Source organism: Ramularia collo-cygni, assembly GCF_900074925.1.
Source record: "Ramularia collo-cygni strain URUG2 genome assembly, contig: RCC_scaffold03, whole genome shotgun sequence".
NCBI classification, from domain to species: domain Eukaryota; kingdom Fungi; phylum Ascomycota; class Dothideomycetes; order Mycosphaerellales; family Mycosphaerellaceae; genus Ramularia; species Ramularia collo-cygni.
In genome coordinates, this window is record NW_019716257.1 from 1472901 (window position 1) to 1498338 (window position 25438).

At 53.7% G+C, this 25438-nt stretch overlaps 10 protein-coding genes; 5 read left to right on the forward strand and 5 right to left on the reverse strand.

Moving 5' to 3' along the window:
* Positions 1-356: 356 nt before the first annotated feature.
* RCC_02932 (related to U4/U6 small nuclear ribonucleoprotein) lies at positions 357-2053 on the reverse strand (the record flags this gene model as incomplete). XM_023768225.1 has 3 exons in its annotated part: positions 357-1855; positions 1916-1980; positions 2034-2053. The coding sequence occupies 3 exons, from the start codon at positions 2051-2053 to the stop codon at positions 357-359; spliced, it is 1584 nt and encodes a 527-aa protein (XP_023623993.1).
* A 294-nt stretch (positions 2054-2347) lies between these two features.
* On the forward strand, positions 2348-3520 carry RCC_02933 (related to PTC7-2C protein phosphatase; the record flags this gene model as incomplete). The annotated part of the gene is made up of 1 exon (XM_023768226.1): positions 2348-3520. The coding sequence occupies one exon, from the start codon at positions 2348-2350 to the stop codon at positions 3518-3520; it is 1173 nt and encodes a 390-aa protein (XP_023623994.1).
* A 950-nt stretch (positions 3521-4470) lies between these two features.
* Positions 4471-6138, forward strand: RCC_02934 (related to feruloyl esterase B precursor; the record flags this gene model as incomplete). XM_023768227.1 has 5 exons in its annotated part: positions 4471-4473; positions 4533-4656; positions 4760-4947; positions 5023-5301; positions 5428-6138. 5 exons carry the CDS (start codon positions 4471-4473, stop codon positions 6136-6138), a joined length of 1305 nt encoding a protein of 434 aa, XP_023623995.1.
* Positions 6139-9043: 2905 nt separating this feature from the next.
* Positions 9044-11097, forward strand: RCC_02935 (uncharacterized protein; the record flags this gene model as incomplete). XM_023768228.1 has 2 exons in its annotated part: positions 9044-9861; positions 9915-11097. 2 exons carry the CDS (start codon positions 9044-9046, stop codon positions 11095-11097), a joined length of 2001 nt encoding a protein of 666 aa, XP_023623996.1.
* A 521-nt stretch (positions 11098-11618) lies between these two features.
* Positions 11619-13191, reverse strand: RCC_02936 (uncharacterized protein; the record flags this gene model as incomplete). XM_023768229.1 has 4 exons in its annotated part: positions 11619-11652; positions 11840-11904; positions 12036-12337; positions 12441-13191. 4 exons carry the CDS (start codon positions 13189-13191, stop codon positions 11619-11621), a joined length of 1152 nt encoding a protein of 383 aa, XP_023623997.1.
* Positions 13192-13784: 593 nt separating this feature from the next.
* Positions 13785-15277, reverse strand: RCC_02937 (uncharacterized protein; the record flags this gene model as incomplete). XM_023768230.1 has 4 exons in its annotated part: positions 13785-14353; positions 14471-14520; positions 14580-14694; positions 14743-15277. 4 exons carry the CDS (start codon positions 15275-15277, stop codon positions 13785-13787), a joined length of 1269 nt encoding a protein of 422 aa, XP_023623998.1.
* Positions 15278-16538: 1261 nt separating this feature from the next.
* On the reverse strand, positions 16539-17126 carry RCC_02938 (uncharacterized protein; the record flags this gene model as incomplete). The annotated part of the gene is made up of 1 exon (XM_023768231.1): positions 16539-17126. One exon carries the CDS (start codon positions 17124-17126, stop codon positions 16539-16541), a length of 588 nt encoding a protein of 195 aa, XP_023623999.1.
* A 653-nt stretch (positions 17127-17779) lies between these two features.
* On the forward strand, positions 17780-19303 carry RCC_02939 (probable pleiotropic regulator 1 (PLRG1); the record flags this gene model as incomplete). Its single annotated transcript, XM_023768232.1, has 1 exon — positions 17780-19303. The coding sequence occupies one exon, from the start codon at positions 17780-17782 to the stop codon at positions 19301-19303; it is 1524 nt and encodes a 507-aa protein (XP_023624000.1).
* Positions 19304-19550: 247 nt separating this feature from the next.
* On the reverse strand, positions 19551-21502 carry RCC_02940 (uncharacterized protein; the record flags this gene model as incomplete). XM_023768233.1 has 3 exons in its annotated part: positions 19551-20382; positions 20433-21029; positions 21078-21502. 3 exons carry the CDS (start codon positions 21500-21502, stop codon positions 19551-19553), a joined length of 1854 nt encoding a protein of 617 aa, XP_023624001.1.
* Positions 21503-22583: 1081 nt separating this feature from the next.
* Positions 22584-25039, forward strand: RCC_02941 (related to origin recognition complex subunit 1; the record flags this gene model as incomplete). XM_023768234.1 has 2 exons in its annotated part: positions 22584-24539; positions 24710-25039. The coding sequence occupies 2 exons, from the start codon at positions 22584-22586 to the stop codon at positions 25037-25039; spliced, it is 2286 nt and encodes a 761-aa protein (XP_023624002.1).
* Positions 25040-25438: the final 399 nt, after the last annotated feature.

The window sequence follows — 25438 nt, forward strand, 5'->3', positions numbered from 1 at the left end:
GCTTGTCTGATCGAGGCGGAGGTAATTCAGATTGGGCGCCGGTTGGCTGTTGTCCGCGGAGTGATGAAAAGGGAAGTTGACGGGGTCCTGCTTGCCACCTGTGAGCACCAAAAGTACATGGCAGACGCACCGCACTATGTGCAACATGAAAAAGGGAAGCTGTGATGTTTTCTGTGGCCAGAGGATGTCGCTGTACGTTACTTGGATGGCTTTCCGGTGTCGAGGATTCGAGCATAGTCATCTGCCAGAGGAAGCTATCGTGAGATAGCGGCACAGCAGCAGCGTTGATCCAAGAGACTTCGACTGGTAGCAGCGGACATTGCTGCCTTTGAGTTTATATACCTAGATCTTGGAGCTTAGATTCCGTCCATGTCGTCTCTCGCCCAGAGTTTGACGGTCCGGTCGCGGCCACAAGACGCAATCCATTTCGAGTCCGCAGTGGCATCGACCGACAGAACCGTGCCATCATGGCCAGTAAGAGACTTGCACAGCGCCCAATCATCCGCTGAAAAGATGTTGACTGCTTTGTCGAAACCGCTGGAAACGATAAAGGTACCACTCGTCTTTGGTTGCATCTCTTCTTGTGATCCGTGCTCCGAATCGCCATTGCTCATCTTGATATCACCCTGAGGTAACTTGCCGGAGAGCGGTCCGTCGGTGCCCTTGAACCACCTGAGATCAGAAACGCCGCYGACATGTGCGCCGATGCTGGCTGTTTCTTTCACAGCGCGCAGATCCCAGCATTTCGCAAATCCATCGGCACTACCCGTCATTACTCGTGTTCCGTCAGAGCTCCAATCTACGGCATGAATCGGAGCGATGTGACTTTCCAGTAGCATGGCGGTCCGTYCAGTGCGCATGTCCCATATACGCCCGATTGAATCCAAACCGGCGGTTGCGATGAGGCTACCATCTTCGTTGAAGCTAACAGCATAGACTTCCTTGCTGTGACCTTCCTGTAGTAAAAGCTCAGTGGTGGTATTCACGTCCCACAGCCGCCACGTAAAGTCGTAGCTAGCACTGGCAAGATAGCGTCCCGATGGGTGAAATTCCGTTCTGCACACGCGACCACTATGACCGCTGAGGGAGGCAACTGGAGTGTCCTGGGTGAGAGACCAGAGGTGGATTTCGCCGTCTTGTGCCGAAGATGCCAGATTGACGTGCTCTGGCGCGACTGTCGAAGACGGCAATGTGGCAGTGGGAACCCAGGATATGCCTCCCACGACACCCTTGTGCCCACGAAGTACCGCTTTCGTGTCCAGATTTGGCACATCCAGTAGCTTCACGCTTCCTGCCCAATCGCCGCATGCCACCAGCTCGCCATTCGGTGAGAACCGCACTATGCTGACTGCCCGCTCGCTCGCGATTTGACTCCCGAATAGCTCCACGCCGGCCAGCTTCTCCTTGACAGCCTTTCGGTGCCGGACGTGTGTGGGTACTGGGATTTTGCTCTCGATTTTTTGATACGCCAGTCGCTGGGCAGCGCGGGGCAGTGAGAATTTGGCCATGTCTCGTCTCGCGGCGAGGAGGTCCTGGTTTCCCTCGGTGTAGAACTCGCCCTCGGGACCATCTGCGGCATCTTCATCCGCATCTGCCATTGATTCATCACCACTTCCGCCATCATCCTGGTCCGCCAGCAGCAGCCCTCGCAAGCGCTCTCGTCGGTCGTCCTTTTTCTCGCCAAACAGTGTTATGGGCTCTCCACGCGCTCGCAATACCGCCCGTACACGCTGGTCATCGGTAGGTACGGCCAGCGCCGCCGCCCTTCGTTTTCGTGCAAACTCATCGAGCACAACCGAAGCACGCTGGGAAGGACCACCGTTGGCGGATGGAAGCTGGTAGTTGGTATCGGTGGCTGAATGAGTGATTAGAATGAGAGCCAAGWCTTGTCCAATTTCCGCCTCACGATACTTACGGATGTTGTCAAGCGAGATGCTGCCGTCAGCCTGCCACGAAGTCACCGTCAGTTCTGGGTCGGGCCTGGCAGTTTTTGTGAATATCGGACTCTCTGATGCGATGCGCGCTTTGCTTACCTCGTTCTCGTCGGCCACATAGGCCTGCCGCGAGGGGTGGACGGACAWGGTGAGTGTGTGGGTGCAAGGCGATGAAAATAACGTAGTTGATGTGAGGCGGGCGAAGCTGTGTATATGAATTATGATTTAACTTTGACCACGATGGAGATCGACGGGTACCTTGTAACCTTCCAACCCAATGCCACCAAACTGATTCAACTCTTCCCTACAACACCAACTACCTTGTCATCGGGATCCTTCCATCACCTCCCGGCGTGCAATGAGWTGCTGCTGACAGGCCTGGTCGTTTGTTACATCCTCTCTCGCGAGCTGCAATGTCCGCCTCCTCCGTGCTCATGAAACAGGCGTTGAAAGTAACATCGACAGCTCGTTCGTCCCCCGCCCTGCTGCGGTCCTATGCATCATCTGCATCTCCAGCCGGCCAGTTCACCTACCGCCTCGCCGCTGCCGCGTCCCCCAAGACCGCTCCACCGCGCGCGCCAAAGCTCGAGCGCGATTTCTGGATCTATGCCTCCACCCAGGCCTCGCCGTCGCCGCCCTATCTGCGCTCCGTGAAGCGCGATTCGGGCGAGGATGCCTTCTTCGCGACAACCATCGGCGGCAGCCCGCATCACGTGGCGTTCGGTTTGGCAGACGGTGTGGGCGGATGGCAGGATCAGGGCGTCGATCCGTCGGTATACAGCCAGGCGCTGTGTGGCCTCATGGCGGGCACCGCCAACATTCACGAGGGAATTGATGAGGGCAATCTACTAAAGCCACAGCCGCTGCTGCAGACTGCCTATGAGGCAGTCATGGCCAATCCGCGTATCGCCGCTGGCGGCTGCACGGCCAGCCTGGGTGTAGCCAATGCTGAGGGATCTCTTGAAACCGCAAATCTGGGAGACTCTGGCTATCTGGTCTTTGCGCCTGGCAAAGTTGCCCATCGATCTGTAGTTCAGACACACGCTTTCAACACGCCATATCAGCTATCCAAGGTTCCTGCCAAAACCCAGGCCCAGTACGCCATTTTTGGAGGCGCAACACATTACAGCGAGACACCCGCGCAGGCTGATGTATTCACGCATCAGCTCAGGCATGGTGACATTGTGATGTTTGCGACTGACGGCGTCTGGGACAATTTGTCTGCTCAAGACACGTTGGCCATCGTCACGCGTGTAATGGAGGAAGGTGGCTACTGGTCTACGTCGGACAACGGGGCCGAGACCATGGTCAACAGCACCTTGATTCGTTCGTTACCACGCACGGTTGAGAATGCGACCCAGGAATCTTATCTTCCAGGGCTGCTAGCAGCAGCTGTGATGCGGGAAGCCAAGATGGCCGGCTTGGATAGAAAACGCAATGGCCCTTTTGCGAAAGAGGTGAAGCAGCACTACCCACAGGAGGGGTGGCAGGGTGGTAAACCGGACGATATTGCAGTTGTTGTTGCCATTGCCGTACAGGATTTGGAGAGCCAGCAACCTGAAAAGCCTCTCAAGGCGAAGCTCTAATACAAATCCATTCTGAGGCGAACTGGTCGTCATCCTACATATCGCCGCATATTTAATATCATTGCCATCGATAGAGGGCGGCGAAACGGTTTTACGACRCTCTCTGCGACTATTTCATGCACTGCCGCACGGACATGCAACCCAGTCCTACGGAAATTCAAGAACATTGTGAGGACGCAGGTACACAGTTCCACAGACGCTGCAGGACGCGCTGGTGCATTCTGCTGCAGGAACATCCTTGGCTTGTACCAGATACGCGGAATACCATGGACTGAATACTCGAGCAAGAAATGTGTCGTTGCCCCAGCTGGCTTGTGGTTGGAGTCTCAGCTACAGTCGGTGTAACATGAGCCGAGAATCGTGGAAGTCAGGGATCAAAAGGTGCTCTCGGCAATGAACAGAGGCAGATTTTGGCGGAATTGAAGGTGATGAATGTGTTCCAACACCCCGCGCGTGAGCCACCACCGCACGGAACCACGATGCGATACATCCGAAGTTGACAAAGATTCTCGCTGGGCTCGTTGCACTTCACTTTCTTGTTATTCTTCTTGCCTCTCGGGCCGTCGTCTTTTTCATAATCTCGCATAGCTTTTGTTAAAGCAGTTCTGGCAATGAAGACTGCCATTGCAGCGAAGATTCTGCCGCTGCTATTTCCCATGACATTCGCTCTCGAGTGCACGACATCCGCGTTTCAAACACTGCTTCCTTCAAATGCTACAGTCATATCAGCATCTTTATTGCCGGACAACTCGACATTCCAGGTGCCCGCATCGAACATTGCTTATCCAGTCTCGCCAACACAACTTCGGGCCCTGTGTGTCGTTCATATCAATGTCACCTCCAGCTCCACATCTGCCTATGAATTTGGCCTGTTCTTGCCGGACGACTGGAATTCACGCTTTCTGGCAGTCGGCAATGGCGGGTTCGCTGGAGGCGTGAATTGGATCGCCATGGTACGCATATCTACCCGCTGAAGGTTCACTCTTCAATGCTGATTTGTGTCCTCGCACAGGCTGCCGGAGTTGGATATGGCTTTGCCACGATGTCGACGGACACGGGCCACAACTCCGTTTCTAGCGATGGTTCTTGGGCCTATCAAGCACCTGAAAAGGTGGCTGATTGGGGGTACAGAGCCAGTAAGTGATTTGGACTGAAGGGCGAGAGGCATGCATGGCATTTCGAAAACGTCCCTTGAGCTACTCAGTTCCTGGAGCTGACCCTCTTCCCCTTCGCTTTTAGTGCATGGCTCAACCGTACTTGCAAAAGAGATCACCGAGATYTACTACAACTGCAAACCCAAGTACAACTATTTCAGCGGCTGCTCCACCGGCGGACGTCAGGGTTTGAAGGAGGTTGAGATGTATCCTGAAGACTTTGATGGTGTGCTAGCTGGTGCACCTGCGTGGTGGACCAGTCACCTACAGCCTGTAAGTGAATGCGGCGTTAGCGGTCTTGCAAGTGAATGTACGTGCTGGTCAAATCGCTAACATCGCCATCTGTAGTGGACCAATAAGGTTGCGTTGTACAACCTGCCGAACACTACGTCTAGTCACATACCGTCCGCATTGTTTCCTGCAATAGCAGCAGAGGTACTTCGCCAGTGCGACCCGGCGGATGGAGTGGTAGACAACATCATCTCCAGTCCAAAAACCTGCGATTTCTTCGCAGAGGCTTTGCTTTGTCCACCTGGCGTTGTGAACCAGACTGCTCAGGGTTGTCTGACAGCACCACAACTTGACACTTTACAAATGATCCATTCGGCCTACGTTGAAACAAACCAGGTACGTCAAATAGTCATGTTTCACTATCTCTCCCTCTCAATGCCTCTGAGCTCAGCCGCCGGAGGGCGTTTCGTGACCTCGACCGGAGAGCGGTCGGATCGCGTTCGATCGCTGACGTCAATGTAGACGTTTGTCTTTCCCCGCCTCGAGATCGGAAGTGAAGCGCAGTGGGATGCCCTACTTGGGAGTTCCCAACCGAATGGTCTCGGCGTCGACTATGTTCGATACTTCCTCGGCATCCTTGACTGGGACTTTTACAAATTTTCGTATGATATTGTCGAGCTGGCAGATGCAGTACAGCCTGGCAACGCAACGGCAGACAACTTCGACATTAGCCCATTCCGTACACGAGGTGGCAAGCTCCTCCAGTACCATGGACAGGCGGATGGTCTCATCCCGACAGGGTCTTCCGAATACTACTACAAGCAGGTCTACAAGACCCTTGGCACCCAGGGCTTGGAGCTCGACTCATGGTATCGGTTCTTTCTCGTCCCCGGCATGAATCACTGTCAAGGAACTCCAGCGGCGGTCAAGGCGCCCTGGTACTTTGCGGGTGGCAATCAGGCAGCGCAGCTAGGAACTGCAACCAGTGGCGTCCCGGGATTCAGAGACGCTGACCACGATGCTATGCTTGCTCTGATGCAATGGACGGAGACCAACAGGGCTCCCGAACGCATTATCGCAACAACGTGGACCAACGATACGCTTCATGACGAAGTGTTCCGGCAGAGACCACTCTGCCCGTACCCTCGAATTGCAAAGTATGACGGATTAAGTGACCCGAACAAGGCGGACAGTTGGACGTGTAAGGATCCATTCGGCCTCCAGACACAGTAGTCTGTATGACGATTTGGGCAGATGTATGCATACCATGTCTCGATACAGGGGCGTACGCAAGGGCTGGACTAGTCGAGAAAAATAGGCCAGATGCCAACGTAGTACTCCAATAGGATGTCGCACCGTTGCGAACACTTGCTGTGCAGACTGATTGAACCGGCTGGTCGCCGACGAAGCCGCGCTCCCACCCAGGCGGTGTGATAATGACGCACCAGTTCGCCATTTCCGTCCACAAGCAGATCTTGTCAATCGTTGTCGATAGTGGCGGCTTGGGGCAGATTGCACGTCGCGAGTGGTTCGTGCTAGCCACAATCGTATTGTTGTTGGAGCCCATCTGCGGACATATCAGGTCGGGGAAATAGATAATTGACAAGATGTTGCTCAACAGAGAGGCGATACGATGGCTATAATCGGGAGCAGACTGGAAGCTCGATTTCCTGTTCGTGCCATAGAGATACCAGATGCTCGAGACCATTGATACAAGCCGCAACTCTTACGACTAAATGCCAGACAGAACGTTGGTCCGTCATGAGAGGTTCTTCCAAGCTTTCAGTACAGTAAAGTGGATCGCAGCGTCTCGGGGAGTGACTACGATCCAACCATTAGGATAAAGTCCGACATCCTGCCGCTTCGAAGACGACTACAGTCCATCTACCGTTCGTTAGAGGCGACCTAGAGCTGCGCGTGGAGCCTAAGAATGGAACGGAATCAAGTTTCCTGTTTGGTGCCGCGGCCGGAGCCGCTTACTGAAGCACTTGAAGGAGCTCCCTCGTCCGTGTGATGATGGCCAGAATCCGAACGTTTTGGCAGCGAAGCGTTGAGTGGTGAGGTCATCTTGGGCGTCAAGACACARTTGTTGTTGTCCCGAGTGAGGCTCTTCGATGTGCCGAGCAACGTGCAGCGCGTACAGCTCGCGAAGCGCCCGTCCGTCAACTAGGCACCCCACCATCAGGACAAGAAGCAAGCACCTGTTCTGCAGCTTGGCCTCGGCTGAAGCGCATGTTGTGATCTTCTCGTGACCCTACGGAAGTAATGTCGCAAAAGAGTGCCCGCTTGGCCGCCCAGTGATGAGCTTGCATTATTACCATGCTTGCATGCTCGCATGTGACGCTTGCTGCAAACTGGCTGCACCCGATCGGGCTGGCAGCTGGCACCTGCCTGAATGCTGCAGAGCGTTCTCCCGGTGCGATGGATTGTCCTGTAGATATTGCGTCCGGTAGTACCAAAGCACGCATTTGCTCCCAACAGCGGCCTGTTTTGTTTGGGCTTGATTGTCGGTAATCGCAAGTGAATGGAGCAAACCTGTTGAGAGCACCCAAACAACACAGTCATGTTGGCAATTCCCACTGAGTGCGCACGGGAGGCGGGATGTGGCAATCTTCTTCGCGCTTTTGCATGGCATCGCTCTGATCTGATCGACGGGAATTAATTCGTCGGTGAACTGACTCGCGGCGGCACACGGTCCCAGCACTCTTCATCAATCCGGAGAGCAGAGGTGCGGCAGGATGTGTTCGCCGGCTGCTCGCGCCAGGCTGAAGAGCAAGCATTGTTTCGTCCTCTAGCGGTCCGGAGCGGCGAGCTTTCGTTGAAAGACCAAGGCGTTGGGTGATGGCATGCAAGCAAGTTTCGGGCCTCGTCGCCGTTGCGTGCCCATTGGCACAGCGGTGAACTACACATACCGCTCATTCGTCTTCGCGTCCCAGTCGCGGCGCCATCCCAGCAAGCAGCACGCGTCCGGGCAGTCATCACCCAGCTATTTTCTGCTTTCCCCTTCTGCCGTCGTCGTAAGCGAATGAGCCCGCGCCGGCCTCGCGGCGGGTGCGGCTGTCAAAGCGAAGCTGCAGCATGTGAGACCAATGCCAGTAGTCATCTTGCATTGAGAAGGATATCGAGGCTTTTCTAAATACAATGATGTCGCCCTGTGAGCCCAAGCCGTCGCCGTTGGGCTCGACCGCAAACTCTGGTAGGAGGTACTCCCGCGTACGTTCCGAGCCTCCCTTGACCGTTACCATCGATCGGCCGGGAATTCTAGGTTGGAGCGGGCTACCGTGGCCGTTGTCAATCTTCTGTCAAGTTTCAAAATCACATTGTTCTTGCTCGGCCAGGATCAATCCACGATGATGGACAGCGGTGATCTGCCTCTCAGAAACAATCTTCCCATGTGCGCGGCGTCACGAGGCATCTGAAACACGGCCGTCTTGTGCTGCGATCTCMATCGGCGGCATGAGGCACCATGCCCACCCACACTCACAGACAGCCTCATGATCATGGCATGAACTACGGAGCGATCGCTTCGGCAGCAGCGCTCCAAACACAGGTGAACATCCCAAGCGGCGCCGGGGTCGCAAGGTGAAAGTCTCTTGCAGCAAACCGAGCCTGCCGAGCCAAACGAGCTTGTTGCTGCAAGATCCCGCAGCCGTCGTCGACAGCCTATCACACCGTCGAGTCTAATGCAGCGCAACCCGATCCCTCAGGCTCAACTGGGCACCGAATGAGATCCGTTTTTTCTGCTTCGCGTGTTCCTCCACACCTACTGTCGTCCCGCAGCTTTCCCTCTTCCCCACTCGCGCGCTCCTCTCTTCTCTAGGCTGGGCCCGACTTCTATCTTAACAAGCCTGTCCCTGCTATCTTGCCACTCTCTATTCTTCTTCCAGCATTGATTGTCGCTCAAAAGCCTCCGCATTCTTACTATTCTTCCCGCTACCACGCATTTCCGTCGATCCTTGTCCTTCGCTTTCATCATCCCCTTCTTCCCATCATCCCAACTGGGACGTAACAGAGTCAGTCACGCTGGCGCAGCGTGGCATGTGCTGGGTTCCCGTGAGCTTGCAGAAGTGACGGGAACAGCCGTCTTCACCGCTCGTCGACGCTATTCCATCGGTACTTGCATACAAGTAACTCAAACATGGCATACGCAGATGCCAGATACGGCTATCCGCAATCGCAGGCGGACTCTGCGCTGGACAACAAACAGACAACGTTCATCGACACGGACAGCTCAGCACTGTTGGACCACTCCGTCTTGGATCCCGACATGATGCAGAGCCCGCACGATGCGTTCCGGAAAGACTCGTTTGCTAACAGCAATGGCGTACTTTCCCCGGCCGATTCACAGACATGGGATCATTCATTCACCAACGGTCTGAACCCAGATCCATCGTCTACAGGAGCACCGAGTTCATACCAGGAAGACGGTAGCGTCTTCTTGAGGCAGTCAAACCCTCATGTCGCACCATATGCCAATCACCACCATCTTTCTTCCTGGACGTTTGAAGGCGGCTCTGGGAATGAAACTCCGACCGCTGGAGGTGGTTTCATGCCACCGCCACACTTTGACGGATCCCATTTCATTTCTCAACGATCAGATGGTGCGCACGGAAGCTTCGCACAGCAGCCGCCGCCGCACGCTATGCCGCAGCACTTCATCCCGGCATCGCAACTTCAGACCCCAATGTCCCCGCACTCCCATCAGGACTGGATGGGAATGGCGGAGCGAGAAATGGAGAGCAGGCCCTCGCACAAACGCATGCGGCCGAACAGCCCGCAGCACGGCATAAGTGATCTTCAACGGAGGGACGGCATTCGCAAGAAGAACGGCCGCATCGACATTCCCCAAGAACGTAACATCCAGAACATCGAGGATCTCATTGAGCAGGCCACCGACGATGAGACTTTGAAAGAGCTAAAACAGCAGAAGCGTTTACTGCGGAACCGGGAAGCTGCGTAGGTACTCGTGATTGCGGAATACCGTCCGTTCGACGCTGACTCGATATTAGCCTCGCTTCACGACAACGAAAGAAAAAGCACACTGAGGAGCTCGAGGTAAAGGAGAAGAGCTATGCGCAAAAGATAGCATCTCTCGAGTCACAGGTCAACGATCTCAATCGAGAACGCGAGCATCGCTCGCGGGAACAGCAAACCATACACCAACGCCTGCAGGAATCTCTGCGCGTGATCGAGACCATGCGTGACGAAAGGCAGGAGCTTGTCAGAGCACACACTGAGGAGACTTCCAAGCTGCGCAGGCAGCGAGATAGTCTACGAGAACAGCTGGAAGCTGGACCAGCACCCCCAATGTCGGCGCAGTCCAGTAGCGCCTACGCCGATTTGTATCCTGGTATGGAAGCCCTCCATATGGGCGTCGGGGGACAGGACTGGCAGCAAGACGATTGGGGTGTGAGCGACTTCTTTCCACCCCAAGGCGACGTCTTCCACAATCAGCCAGAACCAGTCAAGCCTTCATCCGTTCAGGACAAGAAATTGGCAACGGCTCTTGCGGTTCAGGCCCGGCCAAAAGACCTCACAGAGACGAGAAACGATCCACCAATTGCTCAGGGCTTGCTGTTCATGCTGTTACTGTGTGGAGCGTTTGTTGCGTCTAAGCCGGCCAACTCACAGCCTGCTGTCCTACCCAATATGCCGGCCAATGTTCGTGCTGCAGCTCCGACAATCCTCAACGACCTACTTTCAGGGTTTGATTCGACCTCAGCAGCCGGGTCTGATCGCCCGACTGTCAGCAGTGCTGGGCGACCGCTACCTTCAGCGGCTGTTCAGCGAAGTCCTAGGCCGGGCAGATTGGAGCGCGTCCATCGCAGCATCACTGCGTCCACCAAGCAACAGGAGATGGACCAAGCGTTCTCTCTGACACCAGCTCAATACATGTCGATGACAAACGCAGACTTTCCATCCTACGAGCAGTCGCCAAGTTCATGTCAAAACGAAGACACCGCTGGACAGCGACGGCCTCTTGCCGAGGCTCTAGCCAGCCTGGAAGAACACCAGACACACAGCGTCAAGGCGGAAGTCTACACCCGCAGCCTACTTTGGGAACAGATAYCAGCCGACGTCATCCGGCAGTTCAAAGAGATCGTTCGCGATCATAACGCCATCGAAGCACGGCAACAACRTCATCAAGACAAACGATCCAGTCACGACTTTACTTACAAGAATGAGACATGACCTCCACGACCACCAATCACCACTCACGACCTGATGAACACGAGATACATACAATTTACGATACCTACTTACTACTCATGATCTTACTACCACTTACGACTTGTTGCGGCTCACGACTTCCTACTACCGTCACAACACAGACGACCTAGCCCGCCACCAGACTTTCGACTTTCTCTTTCTTCTCTGGGACATCTACTTCAAGCTTACGAACTACAGCGAGAGTGTAGCAGTGATGGATGTCTAAGCTTTACATATTGCATTCGAGTGATTGATCCTTGTGCGATGGCCTTTGGTTCAGGGACGGACCTATGACATACTTGCGGAGATGATCAGAGCGGACGATGTGCTGAAGTGTTTCAAGGAAATCACCTTTCCCGATACTACCGAGAGTAATTCTTGGTCCACATTGTAATCCTACATGTATGCATCAAACATTAAATTTCGTCAAACTCATCTCGTCTGCCTGGTATCTTCTCATCCTTCCAGCACTATCAACAGGTGACACAAGCAGTGTCATGTCACTACTTCGGAGGATCGTACTTGTCTTTCCATATCCTGTCAATCGGTCATGTCAGCTGGGGCGATGCTGTTATCGCCCACTGTTTAAAGCATGTGAAAGTTGTATGCACCATTCGCAGGCGAGCTCTGCGGACCACAGTCTCAGGCGATCAATCAATCACGGGACCTTTGGCCACGGCGAATGACTCCTTTTGGCGGATGTGCTCAAGGAATAGGAACTTACCAGCTTTCGCCCACCCGTTTGGCGCCTTTCTGCTCCGCAAGTCGAAGATACTGTGCCGCTTTGAACTAGTGCCAACATTCAGTCAGCGTCGAGAAAGTCTGACGTGCATGAATGCCCAACATTCGGGGCGATCGAAAGCTGCCTAGCAGGATGCATGGTGACCTCGCTCACGTGGAGGATGGGAGGGAGATCGTACCTTGTCTTTTGCGCCTCCAAATCCTTCAAGATAGCACTCAGCCGCCTGATCCATCGCGTCAGTATCTCCCAAGTTGGCAGCCGTCTCGTAGTACTGTCGGGCTGCTACCGCGTCCTTCTTCACGCCCCAACCGTAGCGGAAACAATTGGCGAGCTCAAATATCGCCAATGTTAGCTCTCCTTTGGCTGCGCCTCCCTTCTTGACGCCTGATGCCAGAGCCTGCTCCTCAACGGAAGCCGAGTTGGAGGCGGCAAGCGAGAGAAAGTGAATCGCTCTTTGGGGCTCTATGGTTGTACCCCAACCTGATAAGTTTGAGGAACATATTAGCGATGTCGTGAAAGATTGACGGCCATGGACACATCTGCCCATGTCATGTCCTGCCTTCTTTCGGTTCACGCCGCTTACCATGTCTTAGAGCGAGACCGTAGAGCACCTGTGCAAGAGCATTATTGGCGCCTTCAGGATTGGCGAGTTGCTCAAACATGTCTGTTGATCTCGCAAGATCACCTGCTTCATGGAGCCGGATTGCCTCTTGGATGTTGACATCGCCGTTGGCATCTGAAATGGATACACTAGGAGGTCTACTCTTGCTAACTGTTTGTCCTTGTCCTTGGCTCGCTTCGGAGACGATGCGGCCGTCGCGCAGTGGACTGTTCATGGCAAGCATAGTAGCTCGCTTCTCCCATAGCGCTTCTCGTTGTTCTTTCGCTTCATCATTATCTGGCCCGGCGGAATCTGGCGCATCAGGCAGGTCTGTGGGGAGATTCGAGCTTGCCTCTGCAGCGGTTGACCGCGATCTGCTCCGATGTGTCAGGTGAAGCACATCGGAGAGCCGCCGCTCGCTCTTTGGCCGTACAGGAAGCTTTTGTGTGCTGCTTTCTGCTTCCGTCTGGGCTATCGGTGCCGTCAATGTCGCTGATGAGTCCTTGCTGTTACCCGAGTGTGACGAGCTGCGGAATCCCAGCGTCCGTTTGTGTTCGCCCGACTGCTTTGACTTGCTGCTCTTTTGCTCGTTGCCGATGGTGAGGATCGTCTCAAAATCGGACGTCGTTGATCGTATAAAAGTGAATTCTGGGACAGTGAGTGCAGTCTGCGGTTGCGATTCCTGCGTCTCAAGCTTCTMTTTCTTCTTCAACAGGTCCTTGAGGCTAGGCATTTTGCTGATATCGTTATCGCTACAGCGGCAGGGTATCGTTGTCGTAATCGCAATGAAGAGCAAGAGGCAAGTGAGGTGTGGTGTTGAGAGAGACCCTTACCAGTGTCGATGTTCGAGGTCAGGAGCTGGTTGCACCTCCTACGATGCCCAGCATTGATCCTCTTTATTAGGTGTGAGTAAAGAGCGCCGTGCTGATCATTCAGCGCTGGTTGTTGAAGGAGGGGAAGGCCGCTCCGCCCACTTGACTGCGCCAATCGCAACACTTCTTTCTACTACAGTACCTTACTGCCGTTGTTTAAAGCGACCTTGAACACCACCTTCTTCACGCAACAAAATAGAATTTAGAATCCAGCAAATATTGAATGGAAATCCTCCATATTCGCTCTCGACTGGAACAACCGAGAGCCTTGCTGACGTATACTCCTTTGGGCTGCGCATTGCGCTCCTAGACGCCGAGACGAGACATTTCATTCAACAGGCAAGTTTCATTWCAGTTATCTAGTTATCGCCAAGCCAAACCACTCCTTTTCTCCATCGCCAGGGTATCGTGCTGAAAAGAACACGGTCAAAGTGCTGCACACAGAGGAACTGCACTATGAGAGTGCCATGAAATCTTGCTGCTCAAAGCCGCCCGACTCCATCTCAATGTCTGTATCGACATCAGACTCGCTGTCGTACGCCGCTTGCTTGTAGCCCTTTTCTCGTCCTTCTTCCTCGTCGCTAGACATGTCCGAATCGTCTTCGGGGACTGTCTTGCCTTGTCGTTTTTCGGCCTTACGCAATGCACCAGCGCGGTCGATATGCTGCAGCGAGCAGGAGTTTTTCTCAAGGGCGGCACAGCGACCGTGATTGGCATAGTCTGGGCACTCGAATRCATGACGATTGTCACAGTCTGGGCCTTTGGCGCAGTAACCGAGTGTGGCGAAAGCACGGCAAACACGAGCAGTAGGGGACACGTTGACATGGGGATAGCGGCATGCATTGTTGGTGCAGTTGCCACGAAGGAAATGAGTGCACGCCGGYACGCGATGATACGTCAATTCATGGGACAGGTCGCATGTCTTTCTGGCTTGGCAAGTCCCGTTGCGCATGAAGTCCTTGCAGATGGCAACCTTGGTCGGGTTGTGGGAGAACTTGCATGAGGGTCCGAACGTACAGGTACCTGTGCTACACGTTAGTATGCATTGGAGTCTGCTTACCGGCGTGCATCGCGCGATTGGAACTTCGCAGGTCGTCGCTCTAGCATGGCCAGTTCGAGGTAGGATGGATGGAAGGGTACCGTATTTCGTAAAGTTCTCGCATTGCGCCTTCGGCATGCGCGTCTTGGATCTGTAAGGTGGAGGGATGAGTCCTGAGCGTCTACAAAAGCAAATGTTCTGTGGAAGTACCTGTGATCGGCTTGTCGAGCTGTTACGCGGATGAGATTGCCGTTCTTGGTGCGCAGAAATTTAACATCTGCAACCTTGGCCCTTTTGGGTGTGTCCTTTCCAATAGTGGCCGAGTCTGTGGGGTTTAGTTCGGCGCTGCCGTTGCAATACGATGGAGACTGACCGGGAATCCGAATAAGCTTGCTTCCGTCGTCTTTGAGCTGAAATCGAATGCCCTCGATTTCAAGCTCGCGGTGCTGTGTCGCAGGCTTGGTTACGTGGGCATCATCAGATGGGCCACGACCCAACTTGGGACGCTTAATCTCAGATTGTGCTTCCTGGAAGTGTTGCCGCTGCTTTTGTTCACGCTCAAAGATATGCTTGGTCATTAGCTTGTTCGCCTTCGCGCCGCGCGTGCTGATGAATGTATCTTCTGCAGGCGAAGGCGCGACAGGAGGACGTGTGGTGATCGTATCGCCACATGGACTCGCAATCGTGTTGTTTTGAGCACCCGCGATGACGAGCGTCCGATTCTTGTGCGGTTTGTGGAGGCCTGCGCGGCCGCCGCGCGCATATGGAGCCCAGCGGTGATGACCTCGCGTGGATTGGAAGTGAGGCGGGCCTTGATAGGCATGTGGTTGGGCAGCGATATGTTTGCGCTCGTCGATTTGACCAGCGAGCGCAGCGATTCTGGCTCGCAGTACTGCTTCGTCGTCCATACTGCTTTGGTTAATGCGCTCCAGTGGAGCCTACAGTCGTGGCGAGCGTGCTGCTGGTTGATGTTCAGGTCGAGGTAACAAATGTGAGGTGTTGATCATTCGCAGTGGGGAAAGTACCAACCGAAACTTAGAGTTCAACGCTTACTAATGAACCAAGACCYGACGACATCACCACAGTCCACTTCACTTACGCGTTCGTCAACATCTTTTGGAATTCTTCATGTTCGGTACGATATATGTTAGTCGTCTAAAAACACGTTTGCAACTAGTTACCTAGGCCCTACTACAGTAGGACCCTGCTTCTGTAATGAATCGGGCCCTTCATACCTAATTCTAGCAGGGTCAGGGTTGGGGTAGTGTCGCGCTGTTGAATCTCGGCAGCCAATTGAATGTCAAGAGAGTTCTCGACTATGCTATTGACCCTGGCTCTCGCCTCTCACGTGTGTGGTGTCGGACACGAGTGGTGGTAGCACTGTCATGATGTGCAGATGCTTTCATGTGGATTACGAACATCTCAGGGAAGCGACGTGTTATGGTTCTGCATTGCTTGGGTGTCAAAGAACGCATCACCGCGGGAAGGTCACAGATACACGAGTGTGTGTAACGAATAGCGTAGAACCACCGTCAATTGCCGCCCCAAAAATAAAACATATCATCCCTTCGGAACATCGACTCTCTGTTGGACTCAAGAGGCTCGTTGACCAATAACGAAGCTAGAGAGCGAGGGAGCTCGAGTTACGTGAACAGAAGGCCACTCTGTCCGAGCGCATACTATATCGAAATGTCCTTTACAGCACGTTCAGACGCATCAAAGTGGAGCAAATTCAAGCGAAATCACTTCCACATCGGTCTTGGGTGGATTAGAAGAACATTGCGAAGCTGAAGTCCATTATGCACAATCCACTCCGAAGCTCCGAGACGCTCTACTCCCGAATCTCGACACTGTAGTTTAAAAAGAGGACTGCATAACGCATTGTATTCCATGGAAATCTTCTATATCTAGAGTTCCGCTTCGATCAAGCGCGAGCGGTCCTGCCAACACAAGTCTCCATCTCTCTGCATTACTAAACAACGTTCTACTGCCGGAGAGGACGCGAGAATGCCAGCAAGCCCCTGTCTTGTGGAGTGCGGCCTCCAAGAGTGTCTACCAGGCCGATTCGCTCTATTTGAAATGTTGTTGTTGTTGTTTCAACACAACGAGCCCATTCGCACTCCTGACGACTGAAAGGTCCGGGTAGTCTCGTCGATATCTCAGTACCTCCTACGATAAATCGATGGTACCTGACTGAACGCTGACATTCGCAAGTAGGCCCTCATCGAGGGAGAAGGACGCAAACGTATGACTGAGCATCGCCAAAACCTTGACCTTGGAGACACCAACAACGTGTTGATCATCTTCATCCCACCTAGGGGTTTGRGCCTCACACGTGAATTTTCCGGCTCTTCGCTCATCGAACCAAATTGATATTGGCCAAAGTGACCGAGATCCTTGGCAAGCTGTACTGCCCGAGGCCACACAAGCCATGCGAATGCGGCGAGGCCCCACGTGACGCGAAGACTGAAGCACGGTAGCTCTCTTCAGAGCGAATTGGCGACCATGCTCGTGGGGGGTAGACACAGTCACCACTGCAAGCAGCCTTACAGAGAGGTCTTGATGTCCCGAATGACCCTTCTGAACCGTGTTGTCGTTGGGGTGTGAAGGACAACAAATTTGGCTGCAGCAGGTAGGGCGGACATCTTCGATTTGTTCGACACCCTTTGTCCCCTTATGTCGACGGCTTCTTCCATCGGCGTCCATCTGGCTCAACATGATTTTGCCACCATCTTGCAGTCCGGCTTCAAGGTCCATCTTCACTCTCTTGCTTCCCTTGTTTTACCCGTCTCCCATCGAGACTCTTCAAGATGATGACCTCTGCTGCTTTTGGTCGTTCTTCATGCTGAAATCCCATCACTCGGCCGACAATGCCGCTCGGCTTGGGAATTGGGCATTCGCGTGCCAGCGATGCTTCTGATGATAAACCGATTTGGTCCGTATCTCTGTTCTCTGCTTCATATGTGGTGTTACCGTCCTGAACAACAGCATTGAAATCTTTCCTCTTCCGCCGAAGAATCTTGCCATCGGGAGTCTCGTAGCTGTCCGCCAACTGTCTCCGGTCAACGGGACATGGTAGAAGATGTGGCAAAGCAACAACCAAGAAGGATATGGCAAGAGTAGTGGTGAAGAGTGTTCCCGTCGTCCGTGAGCGTGGATGGAGATAGTGCATTGCGGCGCTTCCAGATGAGCGAATGTGAACAAGAGATGTCTCGTGGAAATCGTGGAAAGTCGCCTCACCACCTCCGACTTTTCTCCGCATTCGCGACTTCACCGTTTAACTTTCAATCTAAGGCTGAACAATCACTTTCATCCACCAATCCAGCAGTACGTGAGCTCCGAATGACATTGTGGTCTCGCCCGACGTACCAAGAGACACCATCACCTGGAATTTGATTGTAGCCACCATCATGGCGGAGGACCTCATCGCCTCGGAGCCTGCGACAATGGAAATTCCCGCCGAAGTCACACAGCGCGCAGTAAAGGCCGTGAAAAGGTCGGCGAAGCGCACGCACGAAATATTCGCCGCGGATCTCGGCCATGTCTACGCGTTGGAGAAAGCACCACAGCCTGCAGCAGCACCTGACATCGCTTCACCACACGAGCGCGCACAGAAGGCCAGTGTTGCAGCACGAATACGATTGGAATATGCAGACGTTAAGGAGCTTCCAGCAGCTCTGGCACAGAAGCAGGCAAATGCAGCAGCAGGACTGGCGGCGCGGAGAAGGAAGCCCAAGAGTGATGAGCAGGCGAGCGACCCTCAAATGGCCAAGATGATCGAGGATGCGTCTGCTTCGAGACAACAAGCGGCAGTAAATGGGTCGTCCACAGCTCTCACGCGGATCAATGGAACCGCCAATGCAAAACTTCCTCCAAACGCGAATGGACCGACACCACAGCGCAACACACCTTCTTCCAGCATGGTGCGACGCGATACCGTAAGACAGCAGAAACCGCAGTGGCATCCTCCCTGGAAGCTCTTCCGTGTTATCTCCGGCCACCTTGGGTGGGTACGTGCTCTCGCCATGGAGCCTGGTAACCAATGGTTCGCCTCTGGAGCTGGTGATCGAACAATCAAGATCTGGGATCTCGCGACCGGCACTCTCAAACTTACTTTGACTGGCCATATTTCCGCGGTGCGAGGCCTTGCTGTCAGCCCTCGTCACCCATATCTTTTCTCTTGCGGCGAAGACAAAATGGTCAAATGCTGGGATCTGGAGACAAACAAGGTCATTCGCCACTACCACGGGCATCTGTCTGGCGTGTACACCATGAGTCTACACCCCACACTGGATGTGCTGTGTACGGGTGGTAGAGATGGTGTAGTCAGAGTCTGGGACATGCGAACAAGGTCCAACATCCACGTTCTCAGTGGGCACAAGCAGACCGTGAGCAGCATCGTAACGCAAGCTACGGACCCACAAGTCATCTCTAGCAGTCTGGATAGCACGGTCCGAATGTATGATCTTGCGGCCGGAAAGACCATGGGTGTCCTGACCCATCACAAGAAGGGCGTACGTTCTCTGGTAACGCATCCAACAGAGTTTACTTTTGCATCAGCGTCCCCTGGGCAGATCAAACAATGGCTCTGCCCCAAGGGAGATTTCATGATGAACTTTGAAGGCCACAACTCAGTCATCAACACTTTGTCGGTGAACGAAGACAACGTTCTCTTCAGTGGAGGCGACAATGGAAGTGTGGGTTTCTGGGATTGGAAGACCGGCCACAAGTTTCAGTATGAAGACAGCATAGCGCAGCCTGGATCCTTAGATGCTGAAGCAGGGATCATGACGAGCACTTTCGATAACACTGGACTCCGCTTGATTACTGGCGAAGCGGACAAGACGATCAAGGTATGGCGGCAAGATGAGAATGCAACCGAAGAGAGCCATCCTTTGCAGTGGCAGCCTACGTTAGGGAGACAGAAGTTTTGAGTATGCATGTTTAGATTACCAATCCATCAATGTCTGGTTCTGGTATTGAGCAATGTGGAAATCAGCCGTGTCAAGCTATGTTTCAAGCTATATTTCACACTTGTCTGACGATAGGAGTCGTCGTCTTTGCTGGACATCAACAAGCGCAAAGTTTGTTAGCGATCAAGTAGCAATGCCAATCGCAACTCAGATCATGTCAGCTCTATTGCCATGTCCTCGTTCAGCATCACGCTCGGCAGCAGCCTCCTCAATCGTATTGTTCCTCTCCATCATCAGCCCATCCTTTGACAACCTTCTCGACCTCTCCGAGTCTCTGCAGCAGTTGATTAAACCCAGCCTCGCTTCCCGCCTGGTCGAAAGAAGCCTCCTGGGGAAACCACACCTCGAAATCGTCGTTCCAAGTCGCCTTATCGCTCACTTTGAGACGCTCATTCTGCGCAAATTGATTGTCCCAATCCGTACGGTACACACTTAGGCTCCAGCGCGGTTGGCGCAACTTGAATGTGGAATCCGAGTTTGATGGATCTGACAAAGCCCTCTCTTTGACTTGGAAATGTAAGAGCTCGACTGTGTAATCGGTACTTTTGATGTTGTAGAGATACACGGCGCTCCGTCTCATATAGATGGGACCGATGCTGTGAGTTAACTCAATGCAGGGAAGGTCGTCTGCTGGCGGAACGGTGATCTTGACCCCCTTTGCGAATTTCCGGAGCTCGGGAGGAACACGATCAGGAGGCACATCGTGTGATGTCTTGATCTCGAAGTCCCAAGCAGAGCCGGTATGTAGATCTGTCATAATCAGGTCGACCATGTCCGTAGCCTTTCCCGTGTCACGATCCAGACGAGTCCAGTTCTCTCCATTCGGCACGAGCTGGAAACCGCCACCTTCAAGGTCCTCATTTCGCGACCACGACATGGTCAGCTGCAGGTTACCAGCTTCGTCTTTGAACACAAAGTCCGCAGAGTAAGTTGGTCTCACCTCGCAGAGACCACTCTTCATAGGATCATGAGGTAAGAGCACCTTCTCTCCCTTCTGGAGGTTAGAAAGCGCATCATTCTCCGTTGCGGTGTCACCAAGTCTGCAGTCATTGTCAACGATTGTCGATGACAACAGAGTCGGGCAACATACTCTTCGGTGACTCTTCCTCGAAACTGAGGCATAGCTGTCATTTCCTCGTACTCAGAAAGATCCCACATTTCGTTCTCGCCGAGACCCTTCCACGAGACTAGGGTAAACGTGCCAAGCCGAATGCGGAACTGGATGTGAGCGCAAAGATAGTGGATCTTGCGCAACGAGTCGGCAATTGTGGCCTTTATAGCCTCAATGCAGCAATTCTCGCGGATCTTGGTCGCCTCAAGATCAGTCACATCGGACATGAACCCATCGCAACGAGGTGATCTGCTGGCAGCAACTCCGGGCTCTGGATTGGAATACTCCATACCCAGATGCACGTATAGGCATGGTTCCTTGGTGCGCCAGTGAGACACACACTTTCGGATCGGGGGAATGTTGCGCGAAGCAAGTTGAAAACATGTATGCCTCAGGGACATCAGGGCTTTTTGCACCCCTGTCATGCTCCCTAGGACCTGGAAGGCGGAGCCGTCCCGCGACGACGTAATGTAACACTCTGTACTCATGCGGATTGGATCCAGAGCTTCGAGATTAGCACCGAGGACCTCATCCGGACGGCATTCGTTGGTCGGCCAGCGAAATGTACCGATGGATCTTGGACATGTCAGTTTTGCAACTCAAAATGAGGGTCAATTGACTGACTCGAAGGACTGAGTGGAAGGAGGCATCAGGCGATATATCTGCCGCTGCAATTGCTTCCGATGTCTCTTTTCCGCATCGGCACGCAACTGCGGTGTCTGACCAGCGAGTTTGGCCATCGCACGGACATGGTCGTTTTCATCGCTGGGAATAGGGACACGGCAACTGCGTTTCTTCTCGGGATGCGCGCCTTGCCATCCGCTGTTCGTCTGGGGATGACGTGGGCGGTGTGGACCGTCGCGCTGATATCCATCGCGAGCGTGCTGCAGCTGCGGTCGTGAAGACTGCAGGGACTGCGATGGCACTCGTGGCGCAGGCGGATGCTGTTGGGGTTGCTGCTGAGCCGCATGGGTCGCGCGGGAGGTTGTGTCGTTCTGCAGAGACTCGTCCCACTGGCGAGCGTTTGTGCGCTCATACTCCTCTTCCATTGCGCAGTTGTTGGTGTTAAGAGTGGGAGCGAGAGTGAGGAGAGAAAAGTTGGGAATGGCTGTTTGTGGCAGCAGCGATGACGAGATCCTCAAACACAGATCGCTCAAATCTTTTCCTTGACGACAAGCAATTCTGCCAGTGAGGAGATTGCGACAACCACCGAATGTGACGAGTGCATGGAGAGGGTATTTCTAGAACTTCTGATAATGAGAGTGCTGGACAAACCGCCGTCTGAGGTGCAGTCGTGCACTCACGCTGAGTCGACTGTCTTCATGCCGTCTTTACCGCCGTCCAGCTCTACTCATTGATTCAGAGCGACTTTGCTTATGACGAGTCCCGTGAAATCCAACGACGACGGCTGCCTCAAGAGGGCATTCCCAAATCTACCAACCGTGAATTTGCTCCGCCATGTCGTCGATTGATTGACATGTCACCAAGTCCTCCTTTCCACTCGACTGTCACCTCATGAAACAGTCCCGCCGTACTGCCCTCACTATCAGGCACGAGCGGCACTGCCAATGAAGAGGCTCCCATGACATCCAAAGCCAGTGGWTGTATGGAGCATTGGAGAGCACATTTCGTGACCATGTAGCATGAAGCTTCACCTGCACATTGTCCAGCACCTCTCAATTTGACAGCGATAAGCCGCCATAACAGCTGCATTTTCCACGCTCATACCTTATCCCCGATGTCCTCTGAACTCCATATCTTGATTGCCCGAACCCGAGATGCCATTTCCACACGCGTCATTTGCTGAGCTATGTTGCCAGTGCCATTTAACCTGGACAGCGAAGCAATGACCAATGTAGCAAATGTTCCATTCCCGACTTGGCTACTCGCGTTCTTCTGTCGATTTTAAGACGACCAAGGTGAGGAGAAAAGAGAGCTGTGGGCGACAGAAGAGGTGAGGTTCCATTGGACACATTGGAGATCGAGCGACATCGGAGAATTCATCGCGTCGCGTCTCCCTCGAAACGAAGTCTAAGTTAAGGTAGCTAATCTTCTGAGCTACCTACTGGTATCGACCCGAATTCCAAACGAGAGCCCAGCACCACATACGCCTCCTTCCCAGCACTCGCAATGACGCCACGGAGAAAGCGGACCAAGGCCGAGCAGGCTCGACACATTTTATCGGGCGGTGGAGTTCAGCGAGATAACTCGGACGATGAGCTGGGACTGGAAGATCACCCGTGGGAATGGATCTACGAGGGAAGCGGCAAGAGTCAGACCATTGCAGGCGCGCGGATGGGATCGTTTGACTGCTACCTGGGTGATATTGTGCTTCTGCAGGCGCCATCTAAGAACGAAGCTTGGGTTGCTATGTTGTACGGCTTCTTCGACGGCGAGACCGAGGACGATGATGGCGAGATGGTCGCCGAGAAGCAGGCTACGATGCTGTGGTTTGCGGGCGACAAAGAGATTAGAAGTAAGAACAAGCGTACCGACTGTCTACCCCTGGAGCTGTACATGACCGCCAACTCGGACGACAATGCTCTTTCCACGATCAACGGGAAGGCACAGGTGCTCTCTGAGGGTGAATTCAATCGGCTATACCCCACCGGCAAGATTTCATCGGCTTCGAAACATTGTGGCAAGACATTTCTTTGCCGGAGAGGAGTCAATCCCCGGACCGCCACATACACCGATCCCTTCGTTTGGGAAGACGTCTATCAGGGAAAAGACGACATGGACAGTCTGGTAGAGCTCATCGAGTCTCAGACAATCAAGACCCGTCGGAGGAAACCCACCAGGAAGGAGAAGTCTTTAGACGACTTCGTCGTAGACGAAGACGAATTTGATGGACCCGAGACGCCCAGAAAGCGACGCAAGCTGGCATCAGCTACTCCAACACCATCCAAGGCGAAGCAGCTCACACCGCGCAAGTTTCTTACCCCATCAGGACGGAAGATCGTCACCAAGAAACCGCTAGAGTTCACTCCTCTCGGCACAAGGATACTCTCCCCAGCACAAAAAGCATCGCCGTACCAGATAGCTCGGTCAACGCTCCACGTCTCTGCAGTTCCCCACGCCTTGCCGTGTCGAGAGACCGAGTTTGACACAGTTCATTCCCACCTGGAAGCAGCTATCACCGCCGGCACAGGCGCTTGCATCTACATTTCTGGTACGCCAGGGACTGGAAAGACGGCAACGGTACGCGAAGTGGTGGCCAGTTTGCAAGCAGCCGTAGCAGAAGAACAGTTGGACGACTTCTATTTTCTCGAAATCAATGGGATGAAGGTCACAGATCCTCACCAATCCTATTCACTTCTTTGGGAAGCCCTCAAAGGCGATCGAGTGAGTTCAGCGCATGCTCTTGAGCTTCTTGAGCGCGAGTTTACTACGCCTAGCCCACGGCGAGTTCCTTGTGTAGTCTTGATGGACGAGCTTGACCAGCTTGTCACGAGAAATCAAGGAGTGATGTACAATTTCTTCAATTGGCCGCAGCTACGCCACTCGCGGCTCATCGTCCTCGCGGTCGCGAACACGATGGATCTGCCAGAACGCACACTGTCCAACAAGATCTCCAGCAGATTGGGCCTGACGAGAATCACTTTTCCAGGTTACACCCACACGCAGCTCATGACAATCATCCAATCCCGTCTCGAAGGTGTGGGCAGTAACGTCATTGTCGAGGCAGACGCGATCCAGTTCGCAAGTCGAAAAGTGGCCGCTGTATCAGGAGAYGCGCGCAGAGCCCTTGACGTGTGCCGTCGGGCTGTCGAGATTGCCGAGCAGGAGAGTGTCAACGGGACGGACAAGGAGAATGGTGTGCCCAGCACACCTAGCAAGACTCCAGCTAGACAGAAACAGGCAATAGCAACAGTGAACGTGCAGAGCAAAGGTGTCGTAACCATAGCCACGATCAAGCGTGCCATTAATGAAGCTACCTCGACACCCCTGGCAGCCCATTTACGATCCCTTCCCCTAGCGAGCAAAATCTTCCTTGGCGCATTACTGGCAAGGCTCCGCCGAACGGGAATCACGGAGTCAACGCTCGCAGATGTTGTAGATGAGGCGCTGAAGATGGGAAATATGGTGAGTACACTAGTGCCGGCAGGCAACATCCGTGGGTTGTCGGAAGACCATGCAAACGGAGAGGGCTTTGCATATACAGCAAGCGATCATCACATCGAGAACGCATACAAGGATCTTGATGCATACACACAATCTATAAGGACATTGCTGACACTTTGATCTTCGATTAGGTGCACAACAGAAATGTTGCAACGTACCTGCTCACACCTCCAGCGGAGGACAATTTACTGGCGGACGACGAATTGGGAAGCACTGCGGTGGTGAGTACGCCTTCAAAACGAGGGCGACCTCCAGCACCTACCAGGAAGATCATCGAAAAGGCTGCGCGGGTGCAAGGCTTTGGTGCTGCTGCTCAGGAGCTGGCTGAAGCGGGGATCGTAGGGGTGGAGAGTAGACACGGAGATCGAGTGGGAAGGGTCAGACTTGGTGTGAGTGAAGATGACGTGCGAGGTGCTTTGAGAGAAGATGAGGAGTGTAGAGGCTTTGGCTTTGGGGGTTGATTTTTTTTGGACTTTCTATACGGAGACCTCGATCACGGCTCGTCACGACATACGCACTCTACCGGTACCAATTCCCCTGCAGWCCTCCACTATATGAACTCGGAGCATAGTATCCACTAGGCGCAGTGTAGCTGCCATAGTACCCGCTGGCGACATTGCCTGCCGTCAAGGTGGAATGCGGCACTGCTCGATTCGATGTTGTGGTGCTGGCTCCCTTGAAGTTGAATCTCGAGTCAGCCGAGCCAAGCGGGGTCTGGTTTGCACCTGTTCCAAAACCAGGCTTTGCAGGAAGCGAATGCCTGCTTGTACTGTTCGACAGTGGAGGGTAGGCATCGGCTGTTCTGCCATATTGACCAGCAGAGAAATGGCTCGACGTCGGAGGCTGATCCAAAGTACTGG